This window comes from Cyprinodon tularosa, unplaced genomic scaffold (genome assembly GCF_016077235.1).
Source record: "Cyprinodon tularosa strain WSP-4 unplaced genomic scaffold, ASM1607723v1 ctg450, whole genome shotgun sequence".
Lineage (NCBI taxonomy): Eukaryota > Metazoa > Chordata > Actinopteri > Cyprinodontiformes > Cyprinodontidae > Cyprinodon > Cyprinodon tularosa.
Window position 1 is genome coordinate 613,975 of NW_024039175.1, and position 21,549 is coordinate 635,523.

A 21,549-nucleotide genomic window follows, 5' to 3' on the forward strand; every position below is an offset into this window, starting at 1 on the left:
TGAAAATGGGATGCAACAGTTTTAGCTCGTTCTCCTGCAGCATGCATCGCCATTTCCTGCCCCGTCACCCAGAGTCCTGTTCTTATACGTTTCAGCACCACTCCCTTCAGCTTTTCTTTTAAACGCTGTTTTATTCTAAATTGTTTGTCTTTTTTGATGTTTTTTTTTTATTTCTGTTGAACCACTGGTATCTAAAATTTGCACAAGAAAAACGTCTTTCATAAACAAATGTGACGTCGTATTGGTATGTAACCATGTGTGTGTGAGACGTGTGCTTGGAGACGGCAGGACGCGCCTAAGAGCTCACCGGCTGTCTTTATCTGGCTGAGGTAACTTTGGAAGAGCAGCAATAAAAGCGCAACATAACAGATTCAGAATGGGATTTAGGTAGAAAAATGTCACTGGTTTCTTGCGACGGAAGCCTCAAAAAATAGCGTCCTCCTTTTTTGCCAATCAAACAACTTACTGATCCTTTTTCCATCCTGTTCTATTCAGACGCATTGACCTTTCTAAAGAAAATATCCATGGCTGAAGTCTGCCGCAGTTAAAAAGTAATTATGTTTAGAGACGCCAATTAATACATTTAAATTAACTGGATGTACCGCATAAAATCAATGTGAATTCTCCTTTAGGCATAGATAATCCTAATTAATGTATGTGGGTTAAAAATATATATCTTTCAACTTCAAAACCACAAAAAATGAATGTTTATCTTAATTTTTCTGCTTTTTTATTGAGAAAAAATCTTTAAAAAATCTCTCTGCTGCACACGGACGGTCAGCTGCCTGGAAAAGGTCTTTTAACGGTTCCCTCACTTAGAAATAAACATTTGTTTGTTGGTTTAAAAAAAAAAACATTTGCTGTGATGCAAATCTAAAGGAGTGCTTTAGTTTGCTAAACCCCCAATCCAACGCATCCTGATAAAATGTAGAAACCTTTCCTCTGTCAAAATGAAAACATTTTTCACAATAAGCACTTGATAAAGAGATTGATCTGCTGTCTATGCTGTATTTAATTATATAAAGATTATCTAACTAATAATATTTATTAGCAGCGGTAGGATTTGTGGCTTGGTTTTGAATGTGAACGTTTAGATCATGATTGGTGGTTTTAAATGTTTGAAACCGTTCAACAGCACAGCTTAGGAAAGTCTGACCGATTGAATCACGAAAGATGATTTCTGTCCTATTAGGAAAAAAATCCCCATTAAAATCAGTTCTACCTTTCTCATTATGCATTCTCCTTTATCAATCAGTTAAGTTTTTATGTTTCAGAAGCTCTCACAGGAAGATATTGGAATCAAACATACAATTTTTGTCCAATTCCAGCACTTTAAAGCGATATTTAAAAAGGTCTCATCATCAGCTGTGGCGATTTTAAACATCTGTATGCCTTTTAGCAAAGAGGGCTTGGCTTTAACGCAACATTTCTTTGAGAACCCTCCCTAAATCAGGAAATAATTGCCCAGACTTTTTGTTAAATGCTTTACTTAGTTGCATTTCTTTTATCATCCCTGTCCAGTGGACATTAGAAACTCATCTTAAATGGGCTCTGCTGCCACCTGCTGGTGTGTTTCCGAGGCAGCAGAGCAGCTCCACCATGTAGCTGATAAAATGTCAGAGGGTTCAGTTAAATCTCCTTTTAAAAAAATGAAATAGGAATGTTTTTTGCCCTTACTTCACTAGCATTGCAACATGCAGTCCATTTCTCTTAGACTGCTAATTTTAGGAAGGATTTATTCATCGTTCAAAGAAACTATTCCCTGCGTTTTAATTAGATGTTGGAAAGCTTATTTTAACTGATTATTAAATAAATATCTATTATCATTAAGTTCCAATAACCGCAAACACTCATTGAAATGGTTTACCCTATATTTCTTTAACTTTATTAAGATTTAATTCTCAGTTCGATGTTGAGATATTTGTTTTACTTTTTAAGAAAAACCCTAAACAATACAATAAAAATAAATAATAAAAATCACTAGGGAGTTTATTTTATGTCAAATGATATATCTGTATATATAATATATATTTTTAAGTATATTGCTCGAACATGTTGGTTAACCTTGTGGCCATATTTAGATAGTCTACCTCGTGATTTATTTTAGATTTCAAGAAATAAAAGCCAGCTTCTAAATACAGCATTCAGCAGGTTTGTGTTAAAAAAATAATCAACATGTCTGAAACTCATTAGATTTTTCTCTCTACAAGGCTTTTTTAAAGCTGTTAAACTGCACGTTCTCAAAAATGATCACCTTTGAAAATGTTTTTCTTTTTCTAAATTTATTTTGGTGCACCTAATTTGTTGGATTTTGTAGAGGCCCAAGTGTTTTAACTTGACTAATCTCAATACGTCTTGTAGCTTGTTCTTCCTCTCTGCTTTTCATGACTTAACCATACAAATATAAGAAATTGTCCTTTATGCAATCTTTTTTTTTTTTTTCCCTGATTACGTCATGCTGTTCTGGAAGTTCTGCCTTCTTATAGAGAACCCCTATAGATGCAGAAAAATAGTGAAAACTTGTCGCCTTCACTTGATTATCATGTAGAATTAGCCTCTTTTTTTAAAAGTTGTTTTTTTGGATATCGGATGTGTGAATTCTCTGGGTGAAAGATGAGTGAAATAAATATCACAGCCTTGGGATTTGATGTGTAGAAGCGTCGCCCGTCTGCTGCTCTCAGCTGATCAGTGTTAAGTCATTCAATTATTCCCGTTTGATCCTCGCCTCCTTTCCAATCGTGGAGCAGAAACGCAGCAGGCGATGTCTCCTCTGTCGTCGTCACATCCCTTTTGTTTTCATCATGCAATGCAAACGTTATAAAGTGTAAATAGTGTAAAATAAAAATGCGTTTGTTTTACATACTGTATAATTGCCTATATTTTGTTTCAGAAGTGTAACAGATTTATGAGATGACAGGTTAACACATTAAAAAGAAGGAAGCAAATCTTTGGATGTCATGTGGTTTGTGAAGATGCAGCATTTTGGGGGTTTTGACCTTTAAAATAAGGCTGGTTTATGTTTGCAAAGACACATTTTTTTTTTTTTTAGGTCTAAATCATTACAATAAATACCCAGGAAAAACAGAGATGTTATCACTGCCATTAGCTTAGCACAATGTTTCCCAAAATTTTGTGTACTACTTGTGTATCCCTTTGGACATTGAGTGCCCCACTCAATCATAAGTAACTTTTATTTAATCTTTTTACCGGAGCATTTAATTCTTAGGCATTTTATTTTTTCCATTTCAAAAAAAAAAAAAAAAGAAACATAGGTATGTTGCCTGGAAATTAGTAAAGAATTACAATAAATATGAATTAATATTTTAACCCTGTATATATAAAACAGGAGCTCCCTTATAATCACATTTAATCTTGATGAATTGGGAACAAAATGCAAAACATACTGTTTGGTTGATAAAAGCTTGTTTAATTTTTCAATGAGGACCTCACAAAAAAAAAGTTTTAAATTTAGTTTTACTTCCAATTAAGAAATAAAATATTTTCATGTACCCCTTGCAATGCACTCGCAGACCACTTGGGTGCAATTAAATTATAGAAACTATTCAGATGCTTCATTTTTTTTTTTTTTTACTTTAAAATTGCAAACTTCCATGTGTTTAATTGTCATTTTATGTGACTTATCAACATATTAATCCATTAAGGTTACCCCTTTTTAGGTGTCTTTAAATCAGTTAAATTCTGTCCAGTTTGTCATACACCAAGAAATGCAAAAACCAGGTGTGAAATATATGTTTAGATGTCTCCATAATTTAACTTTTTGGCCAACATGCAAAATGTATTGTCACAAAACCAACTGTAGAACATGATGTTGGTGTAGAAACATGAAAGCTGGCCAAAGATCATGAAAGAAGTTTGCTAAAGGAGAATCCTAGAGGAAAACCTGTGATAGGCTGTAAAGGACCTGAGACTGGAGTGGAGGTTGCCCTTCTAGCAGGTCATTGGGACAAAACATGGAGCCCAAACTACAGTTGAAGGGATCAGATCAGTGTGTTCTCATTATCCTCATTTAATTTTAATAGAAAACCTGAAGCAAAGTTTAACATCTGATGCTCACACATAGTTTCCACCTTATTCTGACTAGACTTCAACTATTAAAAACAAAAAGAGATAAATATCTATATAGTTTTAAGATTAAAAAAAAAACCTAAAGACATACAGCAGCAAAGTTTTAGTTATCAGATTTATTTATATATACATTTAGATCATAAAAACATTGTTATGTCCGCTTACTGAACAAAGGCTTGTTTTAACTCAAGCCATCAATGCTTGTGTAATATATTTTAAAATTGATGTCAGACTTCTACAACCAAGGAAAATAAAAGCAGAACACAACATTGAGAAAATTAAAGGGGTTAAATCCGTTCTTCTGGTTCAATTTGCATGTTTTCTAAGTCAAAACAAGTTTTTTGGGCTACTATATCAAGCTTCTAACTCAATGCTAATTCTGACATTTTGAATTAAAAAAGCTTCCTGCCAGGATGGGAAGCGAAACGTCTTCACATGTGGAAACCACTTTTTTGGAAAGGAAAATAAACCAGTTGTACTAATAAGAAAACCAAAATCTCATGACCTTCATTTTGCTTCCTCCAACTTGCACTTCTTACACAACTTTTCTTTTGACAATATTTTTGCTCAAAGAGCTTCAGTCCACAGATTGACATTAGAAACACAAACTCCTTCTATAGCAGTCCTCTTTAAACTCTCCAACTCTTCAGACACTTTTTTTATTGCAAAAGAAAGAGTTAAATTAGTTGTAGTTCTGGGCATAGTTTAAATTATATTCAAGTTAACCAGATCTTACTGTTCTGGCTGCGTTGGCTGGGATCACTGAGTTTGTGCTCCCTACATTCTGCCTTTATTTAAATATGTTCCTTTTTTCTAAATGGTTTTATTGTATCGAAGTGCCTGAATGCAAATGCAAACCTAACTTTTCTTTTTATTTGAATTTAAGCATGTAAGCGCTGACAGATTTTAGGGTCATTTAGTCTCACAATGATAAATGACCAGCTGATCACCACAGAAATAGCCACTGAAAACTTTTATTTCTTTCTAAAGTAAAGTCTGGTACAGAAAGAAATATTTTAATTAATACATATTGTATATAATATTTAAATAAGCAGTGGAAACCTATACAAATGTAGCCATTATGTCTGTTTAAAGTTTCCTGAGTATATACGGGAACTGTGGGTATAGTAAATAAAAAGGAGATGAACAGCAGCTTGATGGGGGTTTTTTATAGACTGGAATTCACAGAAATTTGTTAGTTGGCTGAGGAAAATGAAAAAAGCAAAGAAAAAAAATATTTACAATAATGTGATAAAAGCTCAAAGCTAAGACAAGCTTGAAAACAAAATCATAACCAGTCATTGTAACGTTGCTAAATCAGTATTATATGTACTACTATATTTACCATTTAATGTGGATTTGTTTCTAATAAAAACAATACATCAACAAGACATTTTTCTCAGGTGCTCAGGTTGGAAAAAGGGGACCTTATAGGTCGCATGGAACCGCCGACAGCCAAACACTGCATTTAAAATATCTAAAAAAAAACAGCAACTATTAACTTATTTCAAGTGCATAATAAGGAATAATCTTATTCTAAGGTAAACAAAATCTAATTTCACTGACAGATCATCTTATTTCCCTGTTCAGATTAGGGACAATTACAATTATTTTCAGAAAATTCTACATATTATAAGGTCATTTGTTTGCAGTCCAAGATGTCTGTCAGTAAACACAGAAATTTAAAATGCAGCTTTATGTACAAGCCCAACTTTAACTGAATAGAACTCTTTAAAGTTGCTTTTACAAATTGTGATCAATTGGTCTAATGTTTGCCTTGAAGTGCATTTTTAAACAGATAAAAGGTAACTTTTGTGCTGTAGGTGTCATAAAAAAGTCATATACCGGTAGATGTTATCAGGGAGTACCTGACAGGAACCAGTATAGCAGTTCAATAAATACATCAATGCTTTAAGTTGCTTTTTTTTTTTTCTAATTTAACCAAAGAGCATTTTAAACTGTTCCTTGGCGCCTAGTAGAGGCCATTAAAGACATTATGTTATGAAGTAACTGGTTGGTTTAGTTAACTGGATGGTTAGATGGTCCTTCACCAGCACAAGTCTCTATTGAGGTGGTGCTATATGTCTAGTGGAGCAAAATGACAAAAATCTAGACTCTGGGTTTGAAAGGCTTTTAAATTCCTCCATGTTTTTTGAAGCCAAAGACTAAAAACAAAAAACTAGATATTATGTGGTGCTTTAGCATCACTATGATTTGAACAAGGGACTTCTCTCAGTCTGAAGGCTTTATTTATTCTGGAAAGCTGCTGATGGATTCCAGCAAAACACAAATTATACGGCTGTCCCACGATTCATCTCCAGATGAACCAGTTTGGGAGTCTTCATTGGTGTTTCATGCTCCACAGTTTGACTTTCTGGTGTCTTTTCTCCTCCCTTCTCCTTCTTGTCATCAGTACTCCTGTTTGAAGGACATAAAGTGATCAAGTAAATCCCAATAAAACCTGTTCTACCAGCTGATCATCATGACCAAACATTTGCCTTGACATCTTTTAAAGCTCAGAAGTGTAGCGGCGCACTGCAAAAACGATATAGAAATAAGTAAAAATGTCTTAAATTAAGTGTATTCACCCTTAATTTGAGTAGGTAAACGAGATAGTTTGCCAATGGAATGAGTAATTTTACACTTAAAATAAGATAATTGGATAAAATGCACTTGAAATAAGACAATGCAATTGTGTTTTCTTATTTTAAGTGTAAATTGTCTTGTTCCATTGGCAAAATGTCTCTTTTATCTCCTCAATCCAAGAACAAATGCACTTATTTTAAGATAAAAATAACGTATCTAGATTTAGATTTTTTGCAGTGTGGTATAAACCCATGCCTACTTCTTCTTGAAGAGTTTCTTGAACGAGCTCCTGAAGCCTCCCTTGTCCTTACGACTTCTCTCACTGAAGGGGGTGTGATTGTTCTCCTCTGTCCCGCTCCTCCACTTTGACTCGTCACCCCATGACTGGATGTTCGACTCCTGCTCAGGTTTAAAGTTGAAGGAAAATAAAAACTATTTAATTGTGTTTTGTTTGTTATAAAGCATTAGTCATCCAGCTATTTACTGTGTCTTAGTTTCCAAATAAAAATACTGATCAACATAAGAGCATCAGTGGCAGTTATTGTATGAATGGCAAATGGGTTGAACCTCTGCTCTTGTTGCTTCATACGCAACAAAAAGAGGGTTTTTATCTGCTTTAACTGAAAGATTAAAATCTAAACTGGTTGACTTATTGATAATTAAATGTGTTTTAAAGGATTCCTTTCCAATCTTATCTCAGTTCAAAACAGTCCTTATTAAAAAGAAAGTCTTTAAAAATTTTTTTTTTTTTTTTTTGGACAGTTGTAGCTAACGTTTCCTCAACTCTTAAAAATGTGTTTCTGTTTCTAAATCAGCATAAAATTTTCACTGATCAGTCGAATATTTAGGATTTATATCTAGAGATGGCAAAATGCAATCCAGAGCCCTTACAAAAATAAAAGCCCTCTATATGTAAACACCGAACCACAAACTGTTCAAGAGTTAAAGTGTTCAGGATTATTTTCTAATATTATGCACACCACTATCCTGCCAAATGCTGAACCATCCCCAGCCGGCTCCTCCCGGCCCCCTCCGGCTTCCACACCTTCTCCAGCATCGTCTGTCACTGCTAAACCTGCCGATGGCACCACTACTGCTTAAACCACGTCAACCTCTTTAACCCAGGGGGCTACCACCCTCACAGCATTGTCATCATCGGCTTCTTCCTCCCTTAAGCCAGGAGAAGCGAGTGCTTCAGGAGCTGGAGGCAGTAGTAGCAGCTCAACAACAACTGACGGGATGAAGCCCAGGCAACAGGCACCTAATGCTCCAGCATCAAATCCTCTTCCACCAGGGTAACAATCCCATTTGGATGCTAAGATCCTATCCAGATCAGTCTGACATCACTGCTTCCAAGCAAACATGAATGATGCGCATTCCATAACTAGATATAGTGACTTAATATCACAATGTTCACAATATAGTCTGCACTTTAAAAATTGTCTAAAGAGCTGTTCTAAACTAAATTTCTTTTTGTTTACACTTGTGTATACAAAATGCCTAAATAAATCTGTCTATGTCTAAGACCACTTGAGGGAGCCAATAACTGCTGACTAAATATGTAAATAAGAGAGATTCCTTCAGGGTCCAAATGGCTGATTACCTATAGTATTTGCTTTCATCAAGCTTTAACAATACGTTTGAAGCATTTTTGACTGTTAGCCCAGGATAAAACGGGCAGCGCTCCAAAAAAAAAAAAACCCCCAAAAAAAACACTTATAAGAAACATGAAATTGTCCAAAATGTCTCTGTGCGTCAAAGTATTTGCAGGTTCTTTCACCGAAACATGGACGTAATTTTAGGGGGCGGGGGGGCATATCCGATGCACTTTTTCAAATGTACGTTTTGGTCCCCTGCATGTTTTATTGTCCAAAAACAATCCAAAAACAATGCTACGCTGCAGTACACAGACATTTGTCGAGCACTAGGACCAAGCGGGAAACCGCAGCTCAAACTGAAGCCTTCTTCCCTGAATTTAGACCGCCCAGAAGCTCTGATTGGCCCACCGTGTTTTCTTGTGTGACTGGCTGTCACAGCTGTCACTCCACAGAAGCTCACTTTACAAACATCTGATGCGCCACTGAGTCAAACACGCTGAAGTTAGTTATATTAAAATATACTTTAGGTTTATGATCTCTGTATACTCTGTGCCTCAGCATCCTCTGACCCTGCTCTGGGATTTCATGAGGCATCCCATCATATTGTACTGAAGTTTTCTCTTGGCTACTAAGAGAATACTGTACTGTGTAATTCTATTTTCCTTTTCATTGCATGCACAAGGCCATGCTGTCCCGGATAGAAACCCATATCATCCATCAATAACCGTCACAGATGCCTTGGAATTTGTTCTCATGCGTTTCTTGTGATACGCACAATGCTGAGCAGTCCATGAAGATCTGAACTCTGTTTGTCCGTGTTTCCCAGGGGACTGTGGACTTTGTGGGATGGGGTGGAACATTTACTGCCCTTACTGCCCTGCCGCTCCAGCTTGGCGTGGCTTCCCAGTCCCACTCTTTGAAGGTGGTCTGAAAGAGGCCCCACATCGGCGCCACTCACAGTGTTCTCCATTTGCAGACCATTCAGCGACTTTGCAGCAGAGAGGAAACAGAAGCTAGGTTTATTTTGCTGGCTTCTGATTTGTGCTTTCATCAGGATTCTACTTGGATGCACTCACCTTACTCTTGCGCTGGCTAGCCTGTAGGGGTCGATGGAGATTGCGGCGTGTCATTATAGCTTCATCTGGTGACACACATACCCGGTTGGACAGTTGGCTGTAACCATTACCCTGGCTTCCTCCATTACCAAACACATCTCTGTTGGTCGGCACATTCATCGCCACCGCATGCTGTGATCCATGGGGGGCTTTAGGGACCTTCACGAAGGCGATGTCAATGGAGGAGTCCGAGGATGCAGATGAACAGCGGTCGAACAGAGACGTATCATGAAGTGAGACCCTATCCTCGTCGTAGAGGCTCTCCATCCCCGGGGGGTCTGGAGGAAGGAGGAACTCCCCAAGGGCATCAGCCAAGGCTGAGCCGGGCTGAACGTGACGAAATTCAGCCGGTCTGGAGGGCAGATTGTGCTGACATGACCTCTCTGATCTCTCAGTCTCCGGGATGCTGCCAAGACCTACAGGCCAAATGTTAAACAGCTGACTAGGTTTGCAAAGGCACAATGGAGAGCAGGTCTGCTGATTTTTAGAAACAGAAAGAAAAACTCATAGGAACAAAAAACAAACAAACAGTTCTGAACATGAGAGATGAGACATGGGTTGACTTTAAGAATGCCTGTAGCCTGATCAGTCTGATTGCCGCAGCACAGCACAGTGTTCACCAAAAGTCATCACAATTACCTGTGACCAACTTGAAGCTAGCTGATAGTCCAATACTTGATGTTCATTAGGTTGACTCGCCAGGAGTTCCCTTGCAAGTCAACTCAGGGTAACTCGTAGATGAAATATATATCAGCAAAGGATATTATGTTTTCTCACCCATTAATAAACATAGATGCTTTAAAATGCCTTAACACGCAAAAGCCTTACCAGTTTATTTTGTATATTGCTAAGTATGACTGTTTCAATCCTATTAAGCCACTGTGCGATTTTCTGGGCGATTTTCCAGTCGTGCGAGAATCTTTCAGTCATACCAACTTTCAGCCTGATAGTGCATCGTCTAGTGTACAGGGGTTTATGAGGGGCGATCAGCGTCTCATGACCATCTCCGGATCAGGAAGATGAGGTCGAAAGAAAAATAAAACGTCATGGGCAAATCGCTCAGGGTGCATGCGCAAAGAAGGATTCTTCTTTTTATTCTTCCTTATAGATGTAAACACAGCAGCGTGGCAGGGATGCAATTCTGTCTGTAAAATTGACAGACCGTAGTAGCCACGTTTGCTCAGCGATGTCTTTTTTCCAAATACGTCGTCGCTTTTTCTTTTTTAGGGCTTTCAGAACAAAATTGCACAAATTCCCAAGGCTGTGTGTTTCCACCTAGTGAGCTTTATACTCCCCTTCTATTTGTTTGGCTTCCAGATAGACGAGTCAGAGCAGCTCCATCTCACTGCGGAGCTGAGTCCGACGTGGTTTTTAGTCGTGCAGAGTGAGCAGGTAGATCGCATGAAAGCGTCGGACCGAACATAAATCGTGAGCTGTGAACTCACACTGTACGACAAAACCATGCGGTTTAGTTGTACAGTTTGAGCAGTAGCTGCATGCAATGACTGAAAAAAAACGTACAGTGTATGCCCGGCTCTAGCTTAATGCCCTCCACATTTTGATATTCACATTCTAAACCTTCTAAACACAGCAGACGATCCAATGAGTCTGTCAACTTCACACATACAGATTTTAAAAAACATATTTTCTCTAAAGATTTTATCAGTTTTGGCTCTCAATGTCACATTTTCATTTCAGTTCATCAAGTTAATTTAATCTGAATAATCACAAGATCCACTTTTCGACTGATCCTTAACTGCATGTTAGAATATAATAAACCTCTAAAATTAATGGCGCTATTAGCTAATTGTTTTAACTGGCAATTAATCGGTTACATTGATCGGTAATAATTAGATCCGTATTCAGCTCTTCTTCGCATGTTTGTTTTATTTCAGCAACGTTGAAGGGTTGTTGAGTATAAACAGGATTGTTGGAAGTCATAACGAGGCAATCCCTTTTTCAATGTGGTTTGGATAGAATCTTTGCTTAATGACTAAAATCAATTCAGAACTGCTATCTGTACTTACTTAGATTATCTTATTTTTCTTGATCTAAATACTGACTATCAAATGCTCTAATCCTCTCAATCTTTCAGACCTATTAGAGACTCCTCCCCTCAGAACAGAGTCTATCCTGACCCCTTAAAAATTCCTGGTCTGTCCCAATTGCCCCTAAAACCAAATTAAATGAGCTTAAAAGAGAGATACTGTTCCAACTACATTTATTGGAGAATCATTATAAACCTGGTGAAAAAAGCTATGAGAGACATACAAAAGCTGTATAACTTGACATCAGCTAATTTCTATTCATTTTTTTTAACAGAGCCCACAATAAGAGAAATAACCTGAAAAAAGTATCAAAATGTTGGAAATGAAATCCATAGTGGACAATATCCAGCAGCTTTTCTGACCACTTACCCAATTGTTTAGGATTCCTTGAGTCCAGATTGTGGCTGAAAAATGATGTCTGGGATGGCCACTCTGCATTATAACTGTGGCTCTGAGGGTTTTGGCTGTGATCCCAGTCCTGGAAGCGGTGGGACTGAATCTGCTCCAGGAGACACTGCTTTCGGCGCTTCACCATGTTAGTGTGTTCCCTTTGGGAGAAGGAACGGTTATTAAAACTCCCTTCAAGCATCGGCCAAACATTACCACCAGACAGCATTTTGGTAAATGCAGATAATTATATTTATGTTTAAAAACAAAAGAGATGGAGGTAAAACACTCACAACATTGCATTACTGCCAGGGTAAGGTGACCCAATGTTGTTGGTTTGAATCCCACCATCCACCGTCTTTAATAGTTGCTTCATGTTGGACCTGCTGATGGAGCAGAACAAATTGGACATGTTTAAACTTTCTGTTGAGAAGATGTTAAATATATGCTCTTAGTAGAGGTGATTCTTTCTGTGCCCACCCCTCCAATGGATGGATGACTAAAGGGATACATTTTAATCTTTACTTTTAAGACTGTCTCTATCTAAATAAGCTCTTGAAAATGTAATCAAAAAATCATGAGTTTCAAAAACATTTTTGAGAATTTTATGTAAGACATCCAAATCAGATGTGAAGAGTCTATTTTAGATTTTAAGATTCAAAATAGCATTAATAACAGCAATCCTTAAAGGAACGATAAGAACAATTTCACCATTATGTTGGGCTGTTGAGCATTGTCTGTAGAGCAAAACAAGATGTGTGAAACCTCTCTGTCTACCTTCAATCAACCTACAACCCTGTCCTGACCACCTTCTTTTCCACCTGTCTCCTTATGTGCACATATTTGCAAAGGATAAACACACACAAAAACATTGTCACCTTTAAAAGAAACATGTCTGGTGAAGAAGTATGTAACATTATAATACTATTTGCAAATTTTCTATTTTGCTCGTCAAAAACTGAGTTATTATGCAACTAACAAATGCTGAATCGTCTGTTGGCATCAAACGGTGTATGTGTACTGCTAATGGTGCAGGCACATTACATTTAAAAAGGTTATTACGTTTTTTACATTGCTGTTTTCTATTTTATTCATTTCCTAAATCAGATACCAACATCAACTTAACTTTCCAGCTTTAGTCTATAGTCATGAGTTTATTATGAATACGTTTTTTTTTAAACTGTCCTGATTGCAACTGACAGATTACTCTCCCCACTCCTGACAAGAGCATTTGGCACCTTTACGCTGTGGCACCCTGGGCAATTCCCCATTTCTACCCGTAACTGATTTTTATTCTCACCTCTGTACCTCCTTGCGGTTAAGCAGTAGAAGCTCCTGGTTGTGCTGAAGAAGGTGGTGGTACTGAGCAGTGAAGGACCTGAACTGTTGGACGCACACCAGCAGCAAGTAGTAGTCTGGATGATCTGCATCTGTCTGCCTAAGCAGTCCCTAAAAATACAAAAGAAAAACCCAAATCACTAATACATGCAAGAGACTCCCGCAGGACATGGAATCCTTCCCCCACTGGGTTTGGGGAGAAAGCACCAAACTCACAGTAATCCTGACTTGGAGAGGATTAGCATAGAATGCCTCATGCTAAGGACAAGAAACTGCAAACTGACCAAAGGCTAAGTGATCTTATGGCTGAGATCAGAACCAAATTGCTGCAAAATGGACTGTTTGCAACATTTCTCTTTGAGTTTCAGGGCTTTCAGATGCAAAGTGCATGAGGTGTTGAGCTCCTGAGAACAGAGAACTTCCCTAATGTGGTCCGCTATACTAGGTACTGGACAATGCAACTCAGCATTTTCCACAATGGACATCAGTAGAGGTAGAGGTCTTCCATATTTAGGGACAGATTTTCCAATTGAACACATTTTCGTTGATAATTTTAGATCATTTCATGTGTTAACTGGTGGATTAGGAGATTCTTACAAAATGTTTGAGCTGTTGCTTATTAATCTAGAAAAAGCTTTGTTTAACTAAGGGTTTAAACACTAATATAACATCGACATTCATGTTTTTTCTCTGATGCGCAACAAATTTTAATTACGTACCATATTATGACCAAAAGGTGTTGTAAGTAAAGTCATTATACCTGCTAGATACTAGTTCAATCAAAGGAGGTTAGGAATCAATTAACTACAAGTTATAATTAAGCAAATCATCGAATAAATCATAATTTTTTTAAGAATATTTATTCAACTCTTGGATTTGTATTATGAACTGATTTGAACACATTCCAATTGCTCTACATTGGTTAAAAGCTAATTTGACCACATTCCAAATTCTTCAAGATAAACTTTGGTTCTCAAACACAAAATCCACTGTAAACTGTAATATCATTGCATAACGTTATTGATTATGGTTTTCAACCATGTTTTTCCTTCTTATTTGAACGTAGTAGCTCAGTTTAGTTGAGTTTCACTAGTTTAGTCAAGAGTTTTTTAACGGAAATAAGTTTGACTTTGAGCTAAGTGTTTTTTGTTAATTAAACTCATATATTGAATGGAAGTTGTGGGTAATTTATTCCATATGTGTGCAAAGTTAACTGTTTGACCTTGATTTGAGCCTGATTCACACTTTCAATGTTGTTCTAACACACAGCACAATATATGACAGTCTAAATAATATTTGATTAAATAACATATTTACCAACCATAGAGGGGAAGGCAGTATATATATCATAATTGAAAAACATTTGGAAAATAAAATTGGTGTGTTGGTTTATTTTCCTGATGGTACAGTAGATTGACCCTTGACTAGTTCTGGAGCCCATCCTTTTTAGGCCAGCCCTCTGCGTACATTGGATCCTGCCTGGCCCTCCCTATTGAAATTGTTTGCCTCTTCCACTGGATTCACATGAGAATATGTATATAGAAAAATAATAATTTAAAAATAGCATACCCAGATCAGATTTAAAATATTCAAGATAAAAAAGGAAAGAAAAACATTTAAAGATAAGAAAAATCTGTGTGAAAAACAGTATCAAAACACTTAAATTAACATGTGAACTGCATGTGAACTAATTGACAAAGGCATTACTTCTGACTTTTTTCACAGATTATCTGTCTCTCTGTCACTCTCGCGACCAGGTTTGAAACAGTTAATCAGATTAATCATCATTAATCTATTATTGAAATAATCAAAAACTAAATCAGCAATGGATTAATCATTAACTCGAGTATAGAAACTCTGAAACAGGCCTTTAGCTGACAGAGCAATCCACTTAGAGCAGTAATTATACCAATATTTAAAAAATAAATAAATCAGCATTTTGTATTTATGATTAAAAAAAATTTTGTCTGCCAATGTGCTCTTTCCAGAACTCCCCAAGTGCAAACATTCTCAGTTTCATCTGGTTTAATTTAGTAAAAAGTGTTATTTAAATACACTTTGGCTATCTGATTACTAATCGATTAATCAAAAAAAATAATCATAACATAATAACAGATTCATCGATTTGCAAAATAATTGTTAGTTGCAACTGTGGAGTAAAAAATGTTGACATATGTCCGTTCTAAGCCTCACAGGCTCCAAAAAAAGGTCATGAGAGATTAGAATGAATTACACAGCTTCCTTCATGGCATGAAGGGGAAGAATGCTGAAGAAGATCCATACGGCTAGTGAAAGATATATTAACCTAGCAGGGAATGGCCTTGATGAACTCAAGTTGTTTTTCCTCCAAATGTTCATGTGCTAGAAAGTTCTTTATCTAGGGGTGGGATAGTTCCAAGGGAGAGTGTGTGTATTGGGAGTTGTTGTATAAATGTATTTACTGAGCTTGCCCCAGTCAGAGCTCTATCTCTCCGTTTAAGGATGTAAAATAAATCTGTATTTTTGTAAAAAATCGCCTCTGACTCAGCTTCCAAACTCCACACAACCCTAGTAGGGACATAGTGTTAGTTTAGCAAATATGTTTTTAAGTTTTTTTTTTTTTTAGTTCTTATGGCACTAGTGGCTCGTTTTTCTGACAGTAGGCTGACAGGAAAGGAGGTATGAGAGAGGGGAGGAGACATGCGGCACAGGACAACAGATCGGATTCGAACCCGGGTCGGCCATGTTGAGGACTAAAGCCTCCGTACATGGGTCGTGCTCACTATCCACTGCTCCACCTGCATGCCTTTAAACATCTTTTTTTTCTCATAAAGTTACCATCAGCACCTTTAACTTCCTACTTTTAAACAAGGCTATGGGTCCCACCTGTAGCAGCAGCAGGTATTCAGGGATCCTCTGGACAGGTTGAAGGAGCAGAGTGTAAAGGGAAGGTCTGGAATCATCACCCACTATGTCACACTGATGGGGACATGAAACAGCAAACCAGGAAGAGAAGAAAAATATAAATTTGTAAATATGTAACAACTTTAGAAAGTGTTAATTCATAGTCACTTTATTATCATTTGTTGTCAGATCTTCTATTCAGTCTTACCTCCACAAAAGCACAGGACTTCATGGAGCTGGAGGCCAGCATGGTGACAACAGACAGACAGTCTGGAAGCTCCTTCAGATAGGACACGTAGAAGTCCAGAAAATCACTCTGATGGGAGACATAACCTTGATTAAATTAACTGATGCTCAACTCCACCCCTCCCCCATCCACGCCCCCTTTGATTGATTAATGTTTAAACATGCCTGTTGCCCTTCATATTCATGATATTTTCATACTATAGAATAACACAAACCACCAGTCTGATAAAAACCTTTTAACCTTCTTTATCTCTGCAATTACAGGAGACCACCACAGTGTAAATATATGAAAATCCCTTTATTGTCCCACAATGGGGAAATTTATCCCATCTTCTTGGGGAGCAGTGGGCAGCCATTGTGTGGTGCCCAGGGAGCAATGTGGGATTAAGGGTCTTGCTCAGGACCCAAGAGTGCAGGCTGTGGGGATCAAACCGAGTCTTTGCAACCTTCTCAGAGAACAAGCGCACTTCTCTAACCACTAGGCCATCACTCCCACACTAACTATATCACTAACTGTATCTATCTCACAGAGGAGTGTAAACATAACATTGATGGACATTAATCAGAGAAACAGTCAGGAGAAGGAGCTGCTGAGATGCACATTTTATTTGAGAGGTGTATTATCAGTTGTCTGCTTAGATTAAAACATATTGTTGCATACTATTGGAATAATTAATGTCCTTATATAAATTCGATTAGGAATTTAGCCCCCTCGTTGAATCCCTGAATTAACAAGTCGGAGGGATTTCAGTGCCCGGATGACCCCAGCTGGAATCTCTTCTACTATGGATTGGCCCATGGGAAGAGGTAGGGGGGGTGGCGGTCTGCTTGTTTCCATCCAGCTCAGCCCTTTCCTGTTGGAGACACTTTACACTCTCTGCAGGGTACTTGAGGGATCACACGTGTTTGCCCAACTGGTCAAATAGGTTTTGTTGAATTGGGAAAGACATACAACCGGGTCCCTTGTTGTACCCTGTGCTTCAATATGGAGTCAAGGGACCTCTACCAGGAGCCATTTAGTCTGTGCACAAATGGAGCTGGAGTTTTGTCCGGCATTAATTCAGACCTGTTACTGGTGCATGTTGGACCGGTTCATAACCTTTATGGACAGGATTTGTAGGTGCAACCAAGGTCTGGAGGGGTCTGGTTTTGGGACCAGCGGATTTTGTTCCTGTTATTTCAGGTTGACGCTGTTCTGCTGGCTCCCTCCTGCCAAGTCCTATATTAGCCGAGTGTGAAGCGATGAGATGAGATTCAGCACTTTCAATTGCAAGGCCATGGTTCTCCACCATAAATTGGTGGTTTGTCCCCTTCAGGTTGGAGGAGAGTTCCTGCCTCAAGTGGAGTAATTCAAGTTTCTTGGAGTCCTGTTCATGAGTGAGGGAAGAATGGCACAGGAGATTGATAGATGGATCGGTGCAGCTGCTGCTACAATACAGATGCTGCACTGGTCTGTTGGGGTGAATAGAGATATGAATGAAATGGCAAAGCTCTCGATTTAGAGGTCAGTCTATGTTCCTACCCTCAGTTATGGTCATAAAATCTGGGTAATGACAGAAAGAATACAAGAATACCCGGATACAAGCGGCTGAAATTAGCTGTCCCAGCAGGGTAGCAAGGCAGTCTCATAGAGAAAGGGTGAGGAGCCATGTCATCTGGGAGAGGCTCATGCAGAGCAGCTTCTCCTCCACATCTAGAGGATTCAGCTAGGTGGCTCAGACATTTTTTTCAGATGCTCCCTGGACGTCTCTTTCGGTAGGTGTTCCAGGCAAGTCCCATTGAGAGGAGGCCCAGGGGACGACCCAGGGGGGACTATGTCTCTTGACTCACCTAGGATTTCCTTGAACTTACCCCAGCAGAGCTGGAGGAGGTATCTTAGGAGAGGGGAGTGTCTGCAACCCGCAACCCGTTCCCGGATTAAGTGGAAGACGATGAGTATGAGTATGAGAATTCAAATCTAAAAATAATTTTAACAGATTTTCTTCATCCAATTAAATCTAACTACTCTTTAGCTACCTGGCCAGAGAAGACTGAGCACCTCTCTGTCTACTGAATTGCAAATAATATGTAGACATATCCCAAAAGACCTGCAGAATACCTTACATATACAAATCATTAATTCAGTTAAATAATGATTTGTTGTCAAAGCATGACAACATGTTTAAATTTCATGGCACAGTAAGACTTTTTTATGGTATCTGAAGTGCGTTCACTTTATCATTCGATACAAGTTATTGTTTTGTTCAAAAAACCAAAATCAAAAAACACAGCAAAAGTTAAATCAAGTCATGTTTTAAACATCCCATTGCGTCTTAATTCATGCTTACTTCTTTGCTGGTGAGCCTCATAAAAACATCTCCCATGATGCCTTGCCATTGACACCTGAGCACCCGCTCCTGCAGAGTGTGAAGGAGCTCCAAGTGCTGCTGGATCAAAAACCTTAAGGAGCTGGGAAAAGGACTGCAAACAGAGAAGTGGATGATATTAGCAGATTTGTTTGACTTTGCATGACTTTATATGACTATTTACAAATTAACAAGGACTAAGTAATTAAATCCAGCAAAACGGAGACATTTGCTTTTATTGACTCTCAGAATCTTCTTATAAACCAAAGTGGGCTTATTTTTTCGGCCGCTCAGGTGGGAAATAGCAACAGGTTTAGCAGGTTAAACAGAGAGAAGACATTCTTGTCCACAATTCGGCCCATTGCAGCTTAGGCTGCATTTCATGCTCATTGGTAACACGTGTGCTGCAGTCAAGCAGTGATTACATTAAGAAGCTCTGTCTTGGTAGTGTTTATGACCTTCTTTTATTCGATTTAGCTATTTCCTGTTGTTCCCTCAACGTAAGCCATCAAATTAGTTCAGAGCACCATTTGGGAATGATTTTTGAAAGGCTGCAGACAGTCTTTACCTAAATATATTAAAGGTTTTTTTTTTAATACTTGATGAAAAGATTACAAGAAAAAAATAATTTAGATAAGTGAAAATCCTACCGTTTGTCTTTGGTAGTGAGAGCTTCTGATCCGTTGAAGGAGATGTTAGCCTTCAGTAACAGCGACAGATGGGATACATAGACTCTCTCGGACTCCAACAGCTCCAGGGCAGCTCTTTGTCGCTTGTCTGCACAGATAAACACACCAGACATTTTTAACTATAAAACAATTGAAGCTTTCCAAAAAGACAGACCAAAGTCCAAGAATAGAGAACAACAGCAAAAACTTTGGAATACAGGACACAGATATTTGACCAAGTTTTTCCATATTTTCATATGTAAATGTAACAAAAAACCTGACTGTTCAGTTTGGGTTTTAGCTAATGATTTATTATCCTACAAATCCAGTTTATAATATTGTTTTTTTTTACAGTTACTACTGTGATCATTATTGTTCATTTTTTTATTAATATTTCAGCACCTTAAATAAGTTTATTGTATCTTTTCCAACTGCCCCAGTTGATTTAGGTTAGAAGGATGCATTTCCAGACAGCATGTTTCAGCTCCTTCCAAAGATATTCAGTAGGGGTTAGATCTGGGCTCATAGAAGGTCACTTCTGAATAATCCAGTGTTTTCCTCTTAGCCATTCTTGTGTGTTTTTAATTGTCTGTTTCTGGTCATTATCCTTTTTTTTTTTTGCAAGACCTGTGAGCTGCAACTGAGATCAAGCTTCTGACACTGAGCAGCACATTTATCTCTAAAATCCCCTCATAGTCTTGAGATTTCATTGTACACTGCAGAGATTCAAAACACCCTCTGCAGGCAGTTCCAGAACATAACAGAGCCTCCTCTGTGTTTCACAGTTAGGACAGTAATCTTTGCTTGATATGCTTAATTTTTTCCATCTGTGAACATAGAGCTGATATTCTTTTGCAGAAATGTTAATTTTTGTCTCATCTGTATATAGGACATTCTCTTCAAAGATTTGCAGATTGACAATATGTAGTTTTTAATTCCAGTCTAGATTTGTTTTCAACAATGATGTCGTCCTTGGTCATCTCCCATTAAGTCCACTTTGGTTCAAACAACGGATGGTGTGATCTGACAGTGATGTTCCTTCAGCTTCAAGTTCACCTTTAACCTCGTTTAACATTTCTCTGACTCTTTTGTTACCCTTCATATTATCCGTCTCTCTGATTTGTCATAAATTTTCCTCCTGCAGCCATGGCCAGGTAGTTGACAACATTCCCATGGATCCCTATCTCTTAGAAATATGTGTAGTAACAGGAACATCAAGCTGAGTAAAATTGTCTTATAGCCTTTATCTTTAACATGCTTGTCCATAATTTTCCTTTCTAATTTCCTGGGACAACTCTTTCCTTTGCTTCCTCTGGTCCATGTTGAGTGTGGTACACACCATGCAACCCAACAGCACAGTGACTATCTATAATCCTATATATAGGATAGCACCACTGACTGATTACCAGATTTTAGACATTGTGTTGCTAACTTGTGGACACACCTGGATTTAACATATCCCTTTGGTCACATTATTTTCAGTCTTTTCTAGGAGCTACACCTTTTTGATCTAGCTCAGTTTCAATTGTTTATTTATTTAACTCATTTTTTGAAGACTGTCTGAAAAGCAATATCTCAATTTCATTTTTATAGATATTATTACTAGTAAGATTCAAGTTATTTCTGTCACCATTGTGGGTTTTCTTTCATAAAACGAGGGATGCCAGAAGTTTTGTCCTGGTCTGTAGTTGTCCAGTTATATTTAAGAAATTACCACCATTTCTGTTATTGTGTTTGTCATAATAACTTGACCAGTTTTTAAGCACCTAACATTTTTATCATAAGGAAAGAGCTATTTTTTTTTTTTTTTTTGCATTACTATATCTTGTTTTATCATGTTAGTTCATGGTTTATAGATGTTTTAATATTGTTGTTAGATTCAAAGAAACATTTCTTACTGTTTTCAGTTTGATTGTTTGATATTTCCATCTGATCTCTGCTGTTGGTCTTCTCTCCCCATGTAGGAGATTTCTGCTGCTGAGCCTCCTGGTCGGACGTGGAGGCTGTGACATGTAAACATAAACCAGAATGAAAGGAATTAAAACAGAATGATCCAAAACTATTGTGTTATCCCTCATGTCTTTACAGTTTTCTTTCTAAGGAGCCAGATTTTGTGTGTTTTTTTGTAATTCATTGAGGTTTTAGGACCATTGCAGTTTTATTGTCTATCAAGCAACTGAACCGTTGTCAAACCTAATGTTACATACAAGGTGGGACACTTGGAAGGGCAAGGCATGTTTATTTGCATA

The 21,549-nt window shown here is 37.8% G+C and overlaps 1 protein-coding gene across 1 annotated transcript; it reads right to left on the reverse strand.

Moving 5' to 3' along the window:
- Positions 1-6,006: 6,006 nt before the first annotated feature.
- Positions 6,007-21,336, reverse strand: arhgef33 (Rho guanine nucleotide exchange factor (GEF) 33). Its single transcript, XM_038300573.1, has 12 exons — positions 21,199-21,336; positions 19,283-19,409; positions 18,615-18,747; positions 16,250-16,357; positions 16,024-16,116; positions 13,121-13,269; positions 12,114-12,206; positions 11,803-11,981; positions 9,347-9,801; positions 9,046-9,258; positions 6,932-7,071; positions 6,007-6,504 (listed from the first exon to the last, which is right to left on the reverse strand). Exons 1-12 carry the CDS (start codon positions 21,227-21,229, stop codon positions 6,378-6,380), a joined length of 1,848 nt encoding a protein of 615 aa, XP_038156501.1. The 5' UTR covers positions 21,230-21,336; the 3' UTR covers positions 6,007-6,377.
- Positions 21,337-21,549: the final 213 nt, after the last annotated feature.

What these genes read in the sequence shown, in the direction of transcription:
- arhgef33 (XM_038300573.1), bottom strand. Translation starts at nt 21,229, where the DNA reads ATGGAAATATCAAACAATCAAACTGAAAACA. An exon ending in AAACAATCAAACTGAAAACA is followed by an intron (nt 19,410 to 21,198) that starts GTAAGAAATGTT and finishes TTATCTGTGCAG; the next exon opens with ACAAGCGACAAAGAGCTGCC. An exon ending in CTAGCCAGCGCAAGAGTAAG is followed by an intron (nt 9,259 to 9,346) that starts GTGAGTGCATCC and finishes TCTGCTGCAAAG; the next exon opens with TCGCTGAATGGTCTGCAAAT.